This window comes from Urocampus carinirostris, chromosome 16 (assembly GCF_059441175.1).
Source record: "Urocampus carinirostris isolate Australia breed hairy pipefish chromosome 16, RoL_Ucar_1.0, whole genome shotgun sequence".
Taxonomy (NCBI): Eukaryota; Metazoa; Chordata; class Actinopteri; order Syngnathiformes; family Syngnathidae; genus Urocampus; species Urocampus carinirostris.
In genome coordinates this window covers 16,169,395-16,188,631 of record NC_142364.1, presented here as the reverse complement: position 1 = coordinate 16,188,631, position 19,237 = coordinate 16,169,395, and the positions used below count along the sequence as shown (strand labels likewise).

General features: G+C 37.3%; 1 protein-coding gene across 1 annotated transcript; it reads right to left on the bottom strand.

Annotated features, from left to right (window-relative positions):
• Window positions 1-1,225: 1,225 nt before the first annotated feature.
• otpa (orthopedia homeobox a) lies at window positions 1,226-15,766 on the bottom strand. Its single transcript, XM_088355952.1, has 3 exons — window positions 15,680-15,766; window positions 14,016-14,434; window positions 1,226-5,500 (listed from the first exon to the last, which is right to left on the bottom strand). The coding sequence occupies exons 1-3, from the start codon at window positions 15,753-15,755 to the stop codon at window positions 4,970-4,972; spliced, it is 1,026 nt and encodes a 341-aa protein (XP_088212078.1). The 5' UTR covers window positions 15,756-15,766; the 3' UTR covers window positions 1,226-4,969.
• Between the last annotated feature and the right edge of the window lie 3,471 nt (window positions 15,767-19,237).

Sequence of the window (19,237 nt, the reverse complement as noted above, 5' to 3'; positions counted from 1 at the left end):
TGTTTAATATCGGTTTCCAGTTTCGTTACGTGCATGACTCCCCATTTCCCGTAAAATAAAAGGCCTGCGTGAGAAACGTAACGTATTTGGGTCCTGATCCTGTTCCGGTTCTTGACAAAATAGCAGTGTGTCTGTACAAATACAAAGCACTGAAAACAGCTTCCTGTGATCTACCATGACTACCTCTGGGATCTACCAGTAGATTGCGAACTATGGTATGAGCACCCCGGGTCTAGACTTCAGACCTTATTTACTATTTATGGTAAGACAATAAAACATATTTGTTGTGGTTGCCATGGCGCCCAATTGTCCCCGCCGTGTGGCGCTAGGTTCTGTCACGGTTGCCACGGTGCCCAATTGGCCCCGCCCACTGACACCCGCTAAAACGCGTTGACAGATTGCTGCCGGACTACTTAAACGTGGTCTTGCGAGTTGCCTGGTGTCAAAGCGTCTGCAAAACTTCTTCTAGTGTGATATGTCAAGTCCTGTGAATCTCTGTTTTTGCCTGTGTTTTGATCCTGTTTTATTTTTGGCCCGATCTGTTTGATTTCAATCTACTTCCGCGACCATCGATCCCCGGATCGAGTGTGCGCGCATCCTCCTCGCCCCAATAAATTGTGAGTTACGTTACGCAATTGGGTTCTCATTCCTGTTTCCTGTCCTGGTTCGTGGCATTATTTTTTATATGAAATATATGAAACAGGGCAGCACGGCGGCGCAGTGGTTAGCGCTTGTGCGGCACAGTTCATGTCATGGGAACCTGTCGTGGGTTCGAATCCAGCTCCAGACTTCCTGTGCGGAGTTTGTATGTTCTCCCCGTGCTTGCGTGGGTTTCCTCCGGGCACTCCGGTTTCCTTCCATGTTCCAAAAACACGCATTTCAGGTGAATTGGCCGGTCCAAATTGTCCCTAGGTGTGAATGAGCGAATGAGTTGTCTGTCCCTGTGTGCCCTGCGATTGGCTGGCAACCAGTTCAGGGTGTCCCCTGCCCACTGCCCGGAGATGGCTGGGATGGGCTCCAGTCCCCCCGCGACCCTAATGAGGATAAGCGGTACGGCTGATGAGATGAGGTGAGATATATGAAACAATGACAAGAAAGACAAGAAACTCACCCCACAACACTGCCGACGTGCATTGTTGTCAAAAAAACGCTTCTGCCATTTCCATTTTTATTGGAATCATTTGTACAATCCAGAGAAATGAAACAAAAGAAAATCGGTGGTGTCTTTCAGAAACGTCATTAATTATCATCGTCAAGATTGCAAAAATAACCTCTGTACAAGTGACATTTGGCCAAATTCAAGTGTAACAATAGAAAAGGGTGCGGTCATTTTTTTCCCCCTGCTGTCAAAGTCAAGTAAAAATCCATTATTTAATTAAATAGAAATAATAAGTGTGATGTGCAAAAAATGTCTGTGAAAATGCATTATATACAGTAAATGCAATAAATAAACAAATACATTAAATTCTTAGCACAATATCAAAAACAGTAGTGTCGGTGAGTATTCTGCAGCAATGCATGTTAGCGTAAGATCAACTCGGTTTAGGACAGTTTTTCTCAACTGGTGGGTCGGGAACCATAAGTGGGTTCCAGCCTTTACCGTAGCAAAATGCAGTGAATAAGAAAAGTATTTGAACACCCTGCTATTTTGCTATTTCTCCCACTTAGAAATAAAGGAGGGGTCTGAAATTGTCATCATAGGTGCATGTCTACTGTGAGAGATAAACTAAAAAGAAAAATCCAGAAAATGGAAGAAGCCAAACATGACGGTCAATCTCAATCGGAGTGGAGCCCCATGCAAGATATCGCCTCGTAGGCAATGTTCCCTCTAAGCTGCGTGTGTGCGCAATTGCGCACTACCCAGAGTTTTTCCGCGCACAAGAAAATCTAACACAAAAATCAGGGCTCGAAATTGCTCATCAAGAAGCAAATTAAGTCAAAGTTACAGTGAATGAAGGTAAAAATACACGGGTTCCCCTGACGATGTGTTCTAAATGTGGTATTTTGAAGTTAAGGTCGAAGTAGAACGAAGTTGAGTAAAGTCAGTAGAGTTTTTCGAGAACCGGCTTCTTCGGCTCGGCTCACTAAAAAGAACCGTCTCTTTCGGGTCCCAAACAACTCTTCAGGTTGTTTTTGCTTCTTTAATCCCTACAAGACCAAATAGTGTGTAAAATTGTGCACAAAATGACTTAAAGGAAGGGGGAATAGAAAAAAAAGAAAAAATACCAAATGAAAAAGTAGTGAAAAGCTGAAAAAAAGAAACAAAACGAAGAGAAAAAAAGAAGGAAAAATTCCGAAAAGAAAAGCCAGAAAAAAAGAAAAGGAACAAACAAAGGAAAAAAAGTAAATAGAGAACAAAAAGAAAAAAGTAACAGCAAGGAAAAAATAAACACAATGACAATTTTTTAAATGAATTTTTAAAAAAAAGAAGAAAAAAAAAGGGAAAAGGAAGAAAAAGTTTGTGTTGCATTCAAATAATTTCCAATAATACATAGTCAATTTTGCTAATTTTGCTCAGCAAAATGTAACTTGATGTCAAGTTTTGGACATGTTTGATAATGACTTAGTTGCCACACTTGGGATTGCTGTTGCTCACTGTTGTTTCAAGCGTTGCTCAGCGACTTTGTCTGAACGCTCAGACCCGTGGAAAATTAGAGGGAACATTGCTCGTAGGGTCTCAATCATTCTAAGAAAGGTGAGGAATCAGCCCGGAACTACACCATAGAAGTTGGTCAATGACCTAAAAAGAGCTGGGACCACCGTTTCCAAGGTTACTGTAGGTAGTACACTAAGACGTCATGATTTGAAATCATGCATGGCACAAAAGGTTCCCCGGCTTAAAACAGCACATGTCAAGGCCTGTCTTAAGATTGCACATGACCATTTGGATGATACAGAGGAGTCATGGGAGAAGGTTTTGTGGTCAGATGAGACCAAAGTAGGACTTTTTGGTCATAATTCCACTAAGCGTGTTTGGAGGAAGAACCATGAAGAGTACAATCCGAAGAACACCATCCATACAGTGAAGCATGGGGGTGGTAGCATCATGCTTTGGGGGCGTTTTTCTGCACATAGGACAGGACTAGTGGAATGCATTAAAGAGAGGATGACTGGGGCTGTGTGTAGTGAGATTTTGGGGAACAATCTCCTTCCCTCAGTCAGAGCATTGAAGATGGGTCGTTGTTGGGTCTTCGATAACGACTCGAAGCACACAGCCAGCAAAACCAAGGAGTGGCTCCGTAAGAAGCATATCAAGGTTCTAGCATGGCCCAGCCAGTCTCCAGACCTGAACCCAATCGAAAATCTTGGAGGGAGCTCAGACTCTGTGTTTCTCAGTGACAGCCCAGAAACCCGACTGATCTCGAGAAAATCTGTGTGGAGGAGTGGGCCATGATCCCTCCTGCAGTGTGTGTAAACCTGGTGAAAAACTACAGGAAACATTTAACCTCTGTAATAGCAAACAAAGGCTACTGCACCAAATGTTAACATTCATTTTCTCAGTTGTTCAAATACTTATTTGCAGCCGCATCGCACAAATAAATTGTTAAAAATGTATGCATTGTGATTTCTGATTTTTTTCTTTTTAGTTTATCTCTCTCACAGTGGACATGCACCTACGATGAAAATTTCAGACCCCTCCATGATTTCTAAGTGGGAGGAATAGCAAAATAGCTTATTTTCCTCACTGTAATGCTAAGAAAATAACAAAAGCATGAGGGTCAAATACACAGTTTAAAGGTAGATTTATGATCATCCCCTGTAGATACAAGTTGACACCCAACATTTTACACCATAGAAGAAGACCCATGCTGTTTACTTCCGCATGTTGACCATGGGAAAACGCAGGTACAACCAGGAATATATGAAATGTAGATTCTATTATCCTGAAAACAAACGTTTCAGATTTCATCCAAGATGTTATTACTTGAAGTTGTTAGGGGTGTTGCTGCAGAGATCTTAGCCCCAGCCCGAGTCTCAGCCCGGGTTTCTATTTTGTTGACTTTTCTTAGAAAATAAATATACGGTAAATTTATCAAAATGTATATGTAATGTTAAGCTATGCTAACATCACAATCCGCTCGAAAGGTTTTGAGGCGTCTCTCGCTCTCTCTCTCAAAGTCTTAAGGACATACTGCTGCTGTGGTTTATGACCCATTTTTCAATCCGTCAAAATAACAAAGAGCCTTAAAATTTCCTTGTCAACTCTCTTTAAAAAATCTGTCAATGATGGAAAATTGTCTGTTAATTTAACCTGTGCAGAAATAAACACAAGATATGTAGATGTTAATACAATCTTGTTTAGCTTAGATTTTGTCCGAAAAGACAGGCTTTACTTTGTGATCCTAAATCACCTCTCCTGGAGGCAGCGTTAGCTGAGGAGGTAGAGCTCGTCTTGGGATCAAGAGATCACAGGTTTGAATCCCGGCTCCTCAGTGTTACATGTCCAAGTGTCCTTGGGTAAGACACTGAACCCCTAATGCCCCCAATAAGCGTGTGAGCGTGTGTGAATGGGTAAATGTGAAGCACATTGTAAAGCGCTTTGGGAAGTATTCATCGACTTGAAAAGCGCTATAAAAATGCATTTCATTTCATTTCATTACTGCCAAGTACACAAAAGAGAAAATGTGTCATTTTGAGTTTGCTTCGGGCTCGGTGCTGCAAATCAAGTTCATTGGTCGGGCTAGGTTGGGCTTTAATACTTTGGGGCCAGGGTCAGGTGGAGCTTGTTTTTTTTAAGACTTGATCTTACTTCTTGGGTGGGACAGTGTGTCCTCAAGTCAGACCACTTGAGGACCACTGGTTTAGAAAACAAAAGGAGTTAGGGAACACTGAAAATTCTTCCATGGCCTTTCTCAAGCAGAATATTTGAAAATGTGAAAGATGGAAAACAATCGTTTCTTTTGTTGCAGAACATGTAAGAATCCTTTCAGGTGGAATTGGAATGCCCCCTCCCCAAAAGAGGACAAAATTAAGTGAAACTCATGGACACGGTGTGCTCCAGAGCCTTCCGGCGGAGCGAGGCGATGCTCGTCCCCCTCCACATGTCACTGTCCGGCGGGGACGCGCACAGCTGCGGTGAGCCGCCCACGTTGGCGGAGGGCACCATGCTGGAGAAGGGAGGCTGGTACAGGTGCGACTGCAGCCCGCCGCCGCTTCCGTTGCCGCCGCCTGCCGACATGTTGGAGAGCCCCATGGAGGAGGGGGGCGGCGGCTGGAGGCCGCACTGCGAGTGTGACAGGGACTGAGCCATGGGCGTCTGACGGCCCCCCAAGCCGTGGGGCAGCTGAAGCTGGGACATGTTGGCGTGGCCCCAGCGGCCGTCGTTGGCGTGGAAGGAGCACAGGCCGTCGCCCATGGCCGCAGCGGCCGCCGCTGCCGCCGCCGCCGACGTAAACTGCTGCAGGCCGTGGTGCGTGGGCAGCAGCGTACCCGGGGCCCGGAACACGTTGGTGCTCTTCTTGCGTTTCTTCCATTTGGCGCGGCGGTTCTGGAACCACACCTGCACGAAAGCACATCGCCGTTTGGAAACAATTCAGAATACAATTATTCAGTCAGTGGTGGGACGTCAGGGCCCGCAACGCCTTCTCTGCTGGCCTTAAAAAAATGATGTTCATTATACTTTGCCCATGAATACTGATTAAATAATGTCAAGTTGTCTGTTATAGCTTCCTTTCAATGATTCCCCTTTGGTTGCGCTGCTTCCACTCATATGGGCTCAGGGGTCACATGGTAGAAAAGGGTGGACTAGTAGATTATAGAGAAAGAGAAAAAGGGAGACAGAAAGAGAAAAAAGAGTGAGCAAGAGAAAGAAAGAAATAGAAAAAAAAATGAGAGTGACAAAAAGAGAAAGAAAGAATGAGAGTGAGAGAAAGAATGAGAGTGAGAGAAAAAAGAATGAGAAAGGGAGAAATAATAAGAGTGATAGAAAGAATGAGACTGAGAGAGAGAAAGAACGAGAGTGAAAGAAAAAACAGGAGTGTAAAAAAAAATGAAAAAGAAACGAAGAAAGAAACAAAGAAAGAATCAAAGCAAGAAACAAATAAACAAAGAAAGAAGGATAGAGAGAGGGAGAAAGACAGAAAAAAGAGTGACAGAAAGAGAGAGACAGCAATAGAGATATAGGAAAATAAGAGACAGGAGGAGAGAGAGAGAGGAAGAGAAAGAATGAATGCGAGTGTGAGAAAGAATGAGAGTGAGAGAGAAATAAATAATGAGAATGAGAGAAATAATGAGAGTGAAAGAAAGAATGAGAATGAGAGAAACAGTGAGAGTGAGAGAAAGAAAGAGAGTGAGAGAGAGAAAGAAAGAAAGATAATGAAATAAAAAACGAGAATTAAATTTTAAAAAAAAAGAATAAAGAAAGAAAGAAAGAAAGAAACAAAGACCAAAGAAAGGAGACAAAGAAAGAAACAAAGAAAGACACAAAGAAACAAAGAAAGAGGGATAGATAGAGAGTTGGAGAAAGACAGAAAAAAGAGAGACAGAAAGAGAGAGAGACAACAGGATATAGGAAAATAAGAAAGAGGAGGCGAGAGAGAGAGAAAGAGAGAGAAAAGGAGCGAAAGAAAGAAAAACAGAATGAGAGAGTGAAAGTTACTTAATCTGAGGGCTGCCAAAACCATTGGGCCTGGTTGTGGTTGGGCCAAATCTAGAAATGAGAGAGCGGAATAAAATGGACTGAATCATTTCAAGGAGGTGGAGTATTTTCGACGCTGCGTTGTTCAGATTTCACTTTTTCATATTAAGCGATAGAATTTGTTTCATTATTTTTAAGCCTATCCTGTCCTTTATTAAGGAAAAGAGATTTTTAAAAATGTGATTACTTTCGGGGGTGCGTGGGATGAATTTAGGGGTGCTTAATAATACACGGTTTCCCTTAAAACTTTCATATTGAGGCCATGGCCTCAAATTATCACCCTGCGGACCGCAATTGGCCCCCAGGCTGCTAGTCTAAGACCTCTGCTGTAAGGTTAATTCCAGATTTGAAAAAAATGATAATTTCACGACAGGAAATGCTGTTAATTTTAAAACTGAAACTACAGTGGTTAAATCTTTGTATACCAAAATGGTATAAAGCATATTTCTAAGGGCTCATAATATTATGTTTATACAGTGGGTCACCTAAAAATGGTCAATAAAGCACCCGAGTTGACTTTAGAAATAACTGCTTTTGAAAGATAAAATAAAATAAATTGAAATAAAACGAAATAAAATGATACTTAACGGAATAGGATAATAACTGGCCGGAATAGAATAGAATAGAATAGAATAGAATAGAATAGAATAGAAAATAATTTAACAGAATGGAATTTAACAGAAGACAAGAGAAGAGAAAAAAGAGAAGAGAAGAGAAGAGAAGAGAAGAGAAGAGAAGAGAAGAGAAGAGAAGAGAAGAGAAGAGAAGAGAATGGAATAGAATAAAACACAATAGAATAGAACAGACTAGGAAATAATAGAATGAAATATAATTGAATAGAACTGAGCAAAACAGAACAGGACAGGACAAGACAGAACAGAACATAATAGAATAGAATAGAATAGAATAGAATAGAATAGAACAGAATAGAATAGAATAGAACTGAACGGAATACAACAGAACAGAACAGAATAGAATTTAACAGAAAAGAACATAGATAAGAATAGAATTGAACAGAAAACATTATAACTGAATCGAATAAAATCCAATAGAATCGAATTGAATAGCATTGAGTTAAACTGAACGGAATATAATTGAACAGAACAGAACAGAATAGAATGGAATTCAACAGAATAGAATAGAATAGAATAGAATAGAATAGAATCTAATAGAAAAGATTAGAATCTAGTGGAATAGAATCGAATAGAACTGAAAGGAATAGAATAGAACAGAACAGAACAGAACAGAATAGAATGGAATTCAAAAGAAAATAATATAGAATAGAATAGAATAGAAAATAATAGAAAAGATTAGAATCTAATACAAAATATTAGAATCTAATCGAATAGAATAGAATAGAATAGAACTGAAATGAATAGAATAGAACAGAACAGAATGAAATTTAACAGAAAATAATCAAATCGAATTGAATCGAATAGAATGGAATTAACAGAATAGAATAGAATAGAATAGAATAGAATAGAATAGAATAGAATAGAATAGAACTGAATTGAATTGAATCAAATAGAATTGAATATAACTGAACAGAATAGAATACAACGGAATGGAATAGAATAGAACTGAACGGAACGGAGTAGAATAGAATAACAACAAAACAAAACAGAATCATCTTTCTCGTGACTGATAAGAATTAAGGTGAGTATTGTTATTGAGACCATACGCTGCTTTCCCGGATAAACACGTCATAAAGACTTCAAATATAAAAATAAGATTAAAAGAAAATTTCAGGATAAATAGGCCAAATATTTCAGAGGTAGTGTTCAGAGACTGGCTTTATAGCAGTAAAAGCATCGTGCAATGAAAAACAACAAAATTCCCCAATAAATCGATCAAAAAAAGATCGAATATCCATTTTTCCATTCAACTGGCAAGATAAATATTTTCCACATGCAGTATTGCGCGCTTGTGATTATATATTTGCCATTTTTCTCCTGTTCTATCATTTATAATTGATCAAATTTGTTGATATTCAACATATCAACCTTGAAAATGATGATATTGGAACACTAAAGATAAAAATGTCAATCAATCAATACACCTTCTTCGCTATTTGAACGTGCAAATATCGTCAGAATATTAAAAATACGTGCGCACTTTGCAGTCAAATATCCTCAAAGCACTGAAATAACTTGAAATTCTAGGCGCCAGCCAAATGTTTAAGTTGCATCGTATTCCATGGGCGTAACCAGCCCGTTCTTGGGGGGCATCAAGCGCCCCAAATTCAACCAAACCACCCCAAAAAAATACAGCATCTAGTGATATTTCTGTAGTCATAATATTGTAGTATTGTGGTTGCATTACTGTAGTTTTATTTTTGTAGCAATTTCTTGTAGTATTTCTGCAGTTGTAGTATTGCAGTATTTGTAGTCTTTTGTAGTATTAGTTGAGTTATATTTTTGTGGTACTTTTGTTGTAATCCTACATTCCGATTTTGGTACTTTTTCTGTGGTATTTTTATAGTATTACTGTACTTTTATTTTGTAGTATTTCTACAGTGGTATTTTCGATGTTTAATTTTTGTAGAATATAAGTAGGATTTTTGCACTATTTCTGTAGTTGTATTTTGTACTATTTCTGTCATAATATTTCTGTTAAAGTATTTTTATAGTATTTCACTTGAATATTTGTCTCCAGCAGTATTTTTGTATTGTAGTGTTACTGAAGTGGACTTTTTTTAAGTATTTCTGTATATAGAAGTATTCTGAAGTATATCGATACTAGTCAAGTCCTGTTTATTTCTATAGCCCTTAATCACAAGGAGTCTAAAAGGGCTGCATAGACTACAGACTATTATGACATCATCCCCTGATCTAAAACCTACATGAGGGCAAGGAAAAACGAAGAAACCTTGAGAAACACGAGGTAATCCCCCTCCCAGGACGACCAGGGTAGTATTTCCAAAGTATCTTTTAATATAGCTGTAGTTGTATTTTTGTAGTAATATTTTTCAAAGGTTTTTTGTATCATTGCACTTTTATAGTATTTTTGTAGTGTTTTTCTGGAATCATAATGATGACAAAATAATATGTTAGACCCTAATTTTGATATTTAGTTTTGTTGTTTATTTTGTAGTATTTTAGTTGCAGACACACCAACACAATGGGGAAAAATATTATTTGTACGAATTATATATATATATATATATATATATATATATATATATATATATATATATATATATATATATATATATATATATATATAGGGTTGGGTAGGGTTACTTTAACTCGATTACTTTCAATTACTCCAATACCAAATATGCTAATAAAAGACAGAAGAAACTAAATATGAATAAAATTAATACATTTTGTGCAGGCTTGGGGAGTAACGGTATACATGGAACGGCAAAAATGATGTTGGCAAGCTGTTTGGATTTATTTTCATTTTGTTTCTGTCGCATTTTATGTTAGTTTTGCCGGAGATCAAAGAGATCAAAGCCAGGAGAGAAAGCTTACCACGTGTTGTGAGTCATATTTTTTTCATATTTAGTTTCTTTTGTCTTTTATTAGCATATTTGGTATTGGAGTAATCCAAAAGTAATTGAAAGTAATCCAGTTAAAGTAACCCTACCAAACCCTGTATATATATATCTGTAAATTATCGTCAGCAACGAGATTAGACATGGCACTCCAGGTCAGCCACGTAATAAAGACTTTAAATAGAAAAGTAAGATAAAAGATTGGCAGAATTAATTATATGTATTTTGTTCAACAGACCGTAGTTTGCCCACCCCTAAAGCTCTCAAGCTCAAATCATTTCAAAATAAAAGTAAAATACACGATTTTCTCACTGACATCGTGCACGTGCAAGAAAATAAAAATAAAAAACAAGAGAGAAAAAAAGCGACATGTTAATAAAGACTTCGCCAATGGAAATAAGACATATTGCACAACGTTAATGCACAGGAAAAGCACCGGTGACAAATGTTGATGATGTTATTTCCCGACTCGTCACTTGATAAATGGCCGTGTCGTTAAACCGTTAGGACAAAAAAACAACGCTTATTCCCTTCTCGCATTTCATTTCCCAATAAAAGATCGAAATGATGAATAAAAGGCCGTTATGTTGATTCAGAAATTGGTGGGGGGAAAATGGTATCCCGTCTCGTTTCTATAGCATCCCTTTCCTGTATAATTTCATGCAAATGAGAATCTAATTCCCCATATAATCATAATAAGAACAATAACAGCCATGATGATGATGACGGCAATAATGGTGGATCTTTGTGGACCTTTCACTTCTCAGTATAAGAATATTCATATTCTTTCGTTCTCTACGCAGTGTTAATAACACTTGTATATACAGATAATATACAGATATGAATTGTATACACTCCAGGCTAGACTTTGGATGGAAAAGAAGGATAAAAGACTGGTATAATAAAACAGGAAATAATATTTACAAGGTAGTTCTTACAAACTGGCCCAAGTTATAATAATAATAATGGCCTTAGTCATAATAACAGTGCTGAGGTTTAGTGTTAAAAGTTTATCTTTAATAGTTAAATTAACACTGTTATGTTTATTGTATTAACACTATCATGCAGACATTCATGTTAAAATATTTGGACTTAGGCCCGACTAATTTCGTTTTTTCTCGAAGACAACCTCTTCATTTCTTTCTCCGATCCAGCTTACTGAGTACAATAATGAACACTGGTTATTTTTGTTGTATTAATGTTACTAAGTACAGTAAATAGAACCAGTGTTAATTTAATAATGAAAGAATACACCCTGAACACTCCGTGAAAATAGTCCTTTTCTTCGGGTGTTAAATTAACACTGGTTATGGCGCTGTTCTATTTATTTAAGTATGAGATATTGTGTTTTTTTTGTCAGTATTTACCAAAATATATCTGCATTTGGTTCCATAACAATAACAATAACAACCAAAACAACAATAAAAGAACAGCGATTGAAAATAACAAGAATAATACAACGAGAACTAGGACAGCAATAATGATTGTAATAATGATAATAACAATAAAATGATAATAACAAAAATAGAAGGAGATAAAACGACAGGAATCAATACCAGTCAACCACAGCAAATCATTCCCCATTGTAATGGTTGCAATTCTCTTTACTAAGCAATAATTCACCTTACAAACACAACACGGCACCTATTTACTCACATCCAGACAGACTAAGTAGAATAAAAACAAAGACGATATATTTACAGCAATTTTATGTTATTTACCAAATAAACAACACAATTATTTCAGCATCTTTTTTTATTTTTTTTTTCCCCTTTCTTGCAATCAATGTAGCGTTTTTTTACTAACCTGTCCCGTACAAATATTATTACACTGGGTATACGATTTGAAATGATAAATAAAACATATATAAGTTGACATGTATGCATTTGGGTCACTCGAATAATAATTTTATTTAAACACGGACGAGTTTAAACGAGCAGAATCTAATAAAAGCGGCGGAGTAAAGAAAACAATTTTAATCACATTAAACGATTGTAATCACATTAAAACACATTTAAAAACATTGATAAAAATCTATGGAACATTTATGGTAACACATGTAAAACCACCTGAACTGTTTTAATGACTATGAATTTGAAATTGCGCATATTTATTATATCATGTATAATAAATATAATACTATTTATATATATGTAACAATATATTTTATATATTCTTATATTTAAACATTTATTTACCTTTTAACTTTAACTGGGGACACGAAGAGCATGTCAAGATTCATGCATACGCACCGAGTCGACAGAAAGAACTCTGGAAGCAGCGAATGGCAGCGCGTACTGTGCTGTATTTTTGACTTCGTATCATGAAACGCCTTTGTAACTAGAGGCATATTTACCGATTCAAGCACTTTGTAACCTGAAACTGGCAAAGTACAGAGAGGAAGAAAATAGCGTCTGAATCATATAACAATCGGAAGAAGTAAGAAAATGAACATTGTTATCGTTATAATAATATTTAAGAATAATAATGATTATTATATTAATATAATAATAGAAATTAGAATTATACAAACTGTCATTTGTATTATTGTCATTATTAATGTCTGAATTTTGTGATTACTATCATTATAGAGTTAATAAAACCAAAACTACATTAATGTGGTATTATAACTGCTATTATGATGATTATTATTATAACATTTCAGTGACTATTAATGTTATATTATTAGTATTTTATGTATATATATATATATATATATATATATATATATATAATTGTATTTTTAAAGTTTTCTTTTATCCATTTGCACATTTTCAACTTATTATTTCTGTTTAATTTCGTTATACTTGTATAATGACAATAAAAGGCCCGTCGTAAATACAACCATACACAAATATTTGTGTCTTTAAAGGACTTTATTTTTTGCTATTATTTGTTTGGAAAAGCTAAACGTGAGCAACATTTTTCCATCGCGGGTACAATTCGAAAAAAATATGAAAATGTGAACAAGAATCTATTTCTTTCGTTAAAAGATTATGGACTGTATAAGTCAACAAATATTCATTTTATATTTGTTATGCACATGCTGTAAATCATCCCGTTACCAACACTAGTTAAAGCTATATTTTATACCTGTAATTTTATACGTTTTCCTGTATTTCATACACAGTAAAATAACGGTGTTAATTTAACACTTAAGGAGTAAGTATTAACCCTAACCCAGTGGATATATAATCCTTTCTGCAGAGTTTTAATGTACACTGAATATAAAGTGAATTTTCAGAGTTAATTTACCCTGATAAGAGTTGTTATTTTACACTAAACTGCAGTTTTTTGTCAAGTTTTACACGCTTGGTGTTGTTAAAATTCAACGCCGAAGAGTTCAGACTTAACAAATACATTGGGCAGTATAAATTATATTTAACGCTATTTTCTTGATTGAACTTTAACAGTGTAAAACCTGCAAACTCAATTTCCCCCCTGGAGGTTATATTATTGGAAGAACACCAGAGTTAACAATGAACGGTGCACGTTTTTGGATCATTTTGAAATGTGTACGTCGTATACGGAAAAATAAAATAAAAAAACTCTGTTTTTAATAGATCTTGTCTTGCCGATTTCGCCTGTAATCCGGATCGTCTCGGTCACTGGTATCAGACGACTACGTCGGCGTAAATTGCTAATATTGTCGTAGTACAATCAAGTATTTATTTTTCGCGCGTATTGTTTACACAATTTCTTTGTTTTTATCCTATACAGTCTGTCGCATTGTGAGTAAATAGGTGCTGCGTGGTGTTTGTCAGGTGTATATTTGCTTAATAGAGGGAATTGCAATTATTAATCATGGGAGAAATTAGTTAGGATGTTTTCCTCCTCCTGATAAAATTAATTAATAAGGAGGTGAGATCGGAATAGTACCTGGACTCTGGATTCGGTGAGTCCGATCCTGAGGGCCAGTTCCTCCCGCATGAAGATATCCGGGTAGTGGGTCTTGGCGAAGCTCCGCTCCAGTTCGTTGAGCTGCGCCGGTGTGAAGCGGGTCCGGTGCCGCTTCTGTTTCTGAGTCTGCTGCTGTGGGTTCTGGTTCTGGTTCTGCTGCTGACCCGCGCCAACACCGTTGTTCTTCTCCTGCTCCTTGATCGGATTGGAGCCCCCCCCGCCTCCGCCTCCTCCCGGCCCGGAGGAGGTGATGTTGTCAGCCGGGAGTATGGTAGCCCCTTCCACGCTGTCCGGGTTCGGGCCCAGTTCTGCAGATTGCCCCGGGTCCGGTCCATTTCCGGACAGCCTGCACTTTATAGCTTCACGGTGGCCCAGGAGCTCGGCCGCATCTTTCATCCCTTTGCAGCCGCAACGGGAAATATCAAAAAAGAAAACTGAAATTTGAGCGTTTTTGTTATTGATGCTAATGTAATTTTAATAAACAATACATTTAAATAAAAATAAAATACAATTTTCGTTTAACAAACTAAATATTCGTTAAAAAATATGCCTAAAACACATTGCACAATTTTGCAGAACAGGTATAAAACAAAAGCGACAGGAAAATATGACATTGTATTGTCATTGTAACTATCTTGTATAACAAATACCGATCATTTTATCGTTTAGAACATTCCAAATATTAAAAAGTAAGTAAAGTAGAAAGCTAATGATAATAAATATCACGAATCTATGTTGCCTTAAGGTTTAGAAATGTACAAATATGGAAATGTTAGTATACTACAAAGCCAATAGGCTATTAATAATAAATATCCACGATTTAGTGTTGTCTTAAACATTAGACATTTTCGAGCGATGAAACAATTAAGCACATTAAACTAATAATAATAATAACATGTTGTCTTAAAGTTTAGAAATATGAAAATGAAATTAGCAGAAAATATATTTTCACAATTTTATGTCGTCTTCAAGTTAGAAAAATTGGATTTATGAAAAATCAGGTAGACTACAAAGCTAATTATAATAATAGTAATAACAATATCACAGATTGTATATTTTTTTAATACTATAACATTTAGAAATATGAAAATAATATAAAATCCAGTTTTGTGTTGTCTTTACGGCCAGAAAAAATGGAATTAAGAGAAAATGAAGCAAACTCGAAAGCAATCACACATTTTATATTGTCTTAAAGTTGAAAAATTTAGCAATATGAAAATGCAAAAACCTACCAAAAATATATAGCCACAATTTTATGTTACCTTTAAGCTCAGAAATATTGGAATCAAGAAAAATTAAGTGTACTACAGAGCTATAATAATAACTACAAATGGCATTTTGTTTTACAGCTCAGAAAAATGAACATTTAATCCAACTGCAAATCTAATAAGCCACCATCGATAATATCCATAATTCTGTTTTCATACAGGTCAGAACATTTTAAAATATAAAAAGTGAACTCCAAAGTTGCTTCGAGCTGCCCTTGAAATAATCACGTTCCGTTCCACCATCGTTGAAACAAATAACGCAGTCATAAAACCATAATTGCTTTTCCAATAAATGAGTGCGGCTTATCACGCACAGGCGATGACAGTGACGATTGCGTGGGTGCGTGTGTGTTTTTGTGCGTGTGTGGAGCTTACAGCAGAGTTGAAGCGCCGAGTTGGGTGAGGACAACTCGCCCAGGCGAGCGTCCAGGAGGTCCGCATGAGAAAGCATCGCGCGGCGCTCCCCGCCCTCCCCCCCCAAAAAAATCGCAAAATGGGGAAAAAAAGGAGTGTTAAAATAAATAAATCCGAGTGAGTTTATTCGGGGAATGTGTCTGTCCTTAAATGAGAGCAAATTCGCTTTGCGCGTAAAAATGCAAGCGGCTTGTATTAAAACTCACTCGGGGAAGAGGGCGGGGAACGCTGAGTGGGCCCGACGGTGACGACCAATCAGAAGAGGGGAGCCACGCGGGACCGCCCACTCTCATACCTGCCAACACTAGCGCTTTAACCCCCCTGTACTTCGGTTCAAAACGACCCGCCATTGTGTTGACATCCTCCTTCCTCACTAATCCTAGAATCTCACTTTGAGTCACATGTGTCAAACTCCCGGCCCGTGGGCCACGTCCGGCCCGCCGTGTGACCATTTCACATTATTGTTATTAATGGCCCGTTCTCCATCTCGTTCAAAATTTGAGCCTTTAATCCTGTTCAGGCACACGCAAAGCCTAACCAATGCTGAAGTAATAAGCAGTACTTTTCAAGTCAAGTCATTTATATTTGTATAGCCCTTAATCACAAAGAGTCTCAAAGGGCTTCACAAGTTATTACATATAAGAAGTTTAGGTTATTCATATGCTATAGAGTAGAAGTGAGTTTTAAGCTTAGACTTAAACATGTCCACTGAAGCAGCAGATCGGATCTCAGGGGGAAGAGCATTCCACAACACCGGTGCCCGGATGGAGAACGCTCCCGAACCAGCGGAACACTTCTTGGTTCTTGGGATCACCAGGAGACCGGCGCTCTCGGAACAAAGGCTTCGGGCCGGGACATAGGGGGAAATCAGATCTGAAAGATACGAGGGGGAAAGCCTATGTATGATTTTGTATAGTAATAGGAGAACCTTAAAATCGCATCTTAGGCTAACAGGGAGCCAATGCAGGTTAGCCAAAATTGGGGTGATGTGATCGTACTTTTTTGTCCTAGTTAAAAGCCTCGCTGCAGCATTTTGTACTAGCTGAAGACTCTTGAGTCTGGTCATCGGAAGACCGGAAAGTAGTGCATTACAGTAATCGAGACGGGAGGTAACAAACGCGTGAATTCTGATTTCCGCATCCGACTGAGAAAGTATAGGACGAATTTTAGCAATGTTACGAAGATGGAAGAAAGCGGTTCTAGTCATTTTCTTCACATGTGTTTGAAAGGACAGATCGGGGTCAAATATGACACCTACATTTTTAAGTGAGTCGCTCTGTGTGATGTGGCAATTGTCCAAGTTCACTGCGGTTTTAGAGAATAAGTCACGGGACTTAGAAAGACCAATAACTAACATTTCAGTCTTTTCAGGGTTAAGACGCAGGAAATTGAGTGACATCCACTCTTTTATCTCGGTGAGGCAGGCCTCCAAATTTCCACAGTTTAGTGAGGCAGATTTCTCCATCGGGAGATAGAGTTGAGTGTCATCTGCATAGCAATGGAAACTGATATTATACTTGCGAATAATATCACCTAGTGGAAGCATATAAATGCTGAAGAGAAGGGGGCCAAGCACTGAACGCTGCGGAACACCACAGGTAACCCTTTTCAGAATACATAGGGCACGTTTTCACTACAATTTACAGTCAAGGTGCCACACAAAAAAAAAAACTCGTCTTGGCTGTACAACGCTAAAGAATCCTTTTTATAAAAGCTCACTGTATAATCTGTGTTCAGTGTTCAGATACTTTTTGATGAATCCACGGAACAAATTGTAAATACGCCAAAACACCGGAAGAGAACTTAAAGTTATTTGATTGGGTGAGTGGGAGGGATGGGTGGAGCTATGCAAAAAGTGCAAGCACTCCCTCCCATGTCTCGCTCTACTCCGTCAGCGCCAAAGGTAAGCACATCAGGCTCCCTGTTCTCAGAATGTTGTGACGTTTTTACAAAAAAAATTGTGTAGCATTTTCATATTTCTACTTTTGACAGGAGATATATTAAGGAGAGAAAAATCTTTTGGGATATTTAAGTTTTTTTTAATATATACATTGACATAGGAGCAAAGGAATTGGAATGTTATTTTAATAATAATAATAATAATATAATAATTTCCTTGTATTGTCATTCTGTGTAACAATGTACACAGAACGAAATGTCGATTGCACCTGACCCGTTGTAGCGAGCCGATGCAGCCGCAGCCAACAGAGGGCGCCGCCGACCACTTTTTAAGTCTTAGGAATGACTCGGCCGGGGCGCGAACCACCGACCTCCCAGTCTCAAAGCGGGCGCCTTACCATCTAGGCTACTGAGCTGGTGTTAAGTTGTTTAAGTTAAGTTCTAAGTTATATTATTTAAAAAGCTATTTTTATTCAGAGCAAAATAATAAATACTGTATAAGTGATTTAAGGTTTAAATTTAATATTCTTGTCTGTTTTTATTCATATTTATGTTCCAAAAACATTCAGTTTAAGTGTGTTCAATAAATGTTTATCCTGGTTGGCCTGCGACCTTAGGTGTGTTTTGAATTTTGGCCCCTTGTGCAATTGAGTTTGACATCCCTGCTTTAAGTAGTGATTCCTGGGCCATATTTTGAACACCTCTGTGTTCAACTACAGTGGTACCTCTACTTACAAATTGAATTCGTCCTGGGAGTAGCTATGTCACCTGAAATATTTGTAAGTAGAGACACCTTTTAAATGTAAACAAGCTAATCCGTTCAAAGCCCTGCAAAAGTATTTTTTAAATGAATCATAAAAGAGCATTAAAATATGAAACGAATAGTCAAGCCATGATTATTTGTCAGATATAATAGAATGTAGATAAAACTAGAATCAGAAAGAATGTTTATTTGTATAGCACTTTATCACAATAGGTCTCAGAGTACATGTTAAAATTAGATGAACGCACAATAAACATAAAACGAGAGCAAATAATGTAAAAAAACAAAAACATAGAACAAAGCAAATTATAAAAACATTAATTTACCTTTTAACTTTACTAGGGACAAGGAAAGCATGTCAAGATTCACGCATACGCACCAAGTCGCTAGGAAGAACTCTGGAAGCGGCGAATGGCAGCGCGTCCTGCAGTGTATTTTTGACTTTGTATCCTGAAACGCCTTTGTAACTAGGAGCATATTTACCGATTCAAGCACTTTGTAACCTGAAACTGGCAAAGTACAGAGAGGAAGAAAATGGCGTCTGAATGATATAGCAAATGGAAGTTGTAAGAAAATCAACATTGCTATTGTTATAATAATAATTAACAATAATTATTATATTCATATAATAAAATTAGAATTACTTAAACTGTAATTTGTATTATTGTGATTATTAATGTCTGAATGATATTTTGTGATTACTAGCATTATAGAGTTAATAAAGGGATAAAACTAAATTAATGTGGTATTATAACTGCTATTATGATGATTAGTATTAGATCATTTAAGTGACTATTATTGTTATATCATTAGTATTAATGGTATCCAAATAAGGTAAGTGAGCAGAAGCCTTATAC

Coding starts and splice junctions, on each gene's coding strand:
- otpa (XM_088355952.1), bottom strand. CDS start 15,755: ATGCTTTCTCATGCGGACCTCCTGGACGCTCGCCTGGGCGAGTTGTCC. Junction 14,435..15,679: donor CTCGGCGCTTCAACTCTGCT/GTAAGCTCCACA, acceptor GCGGCTGCAAAG/GGATGAAAGATGCGGCCGAG. Junction 5,501..14,015: donor TCACCGAATCCAGAGTCCAG/GTACTATTCCGA, acceptor GCTTTCGTGCAG/GTGTGGTTCCAGAACCGCCG.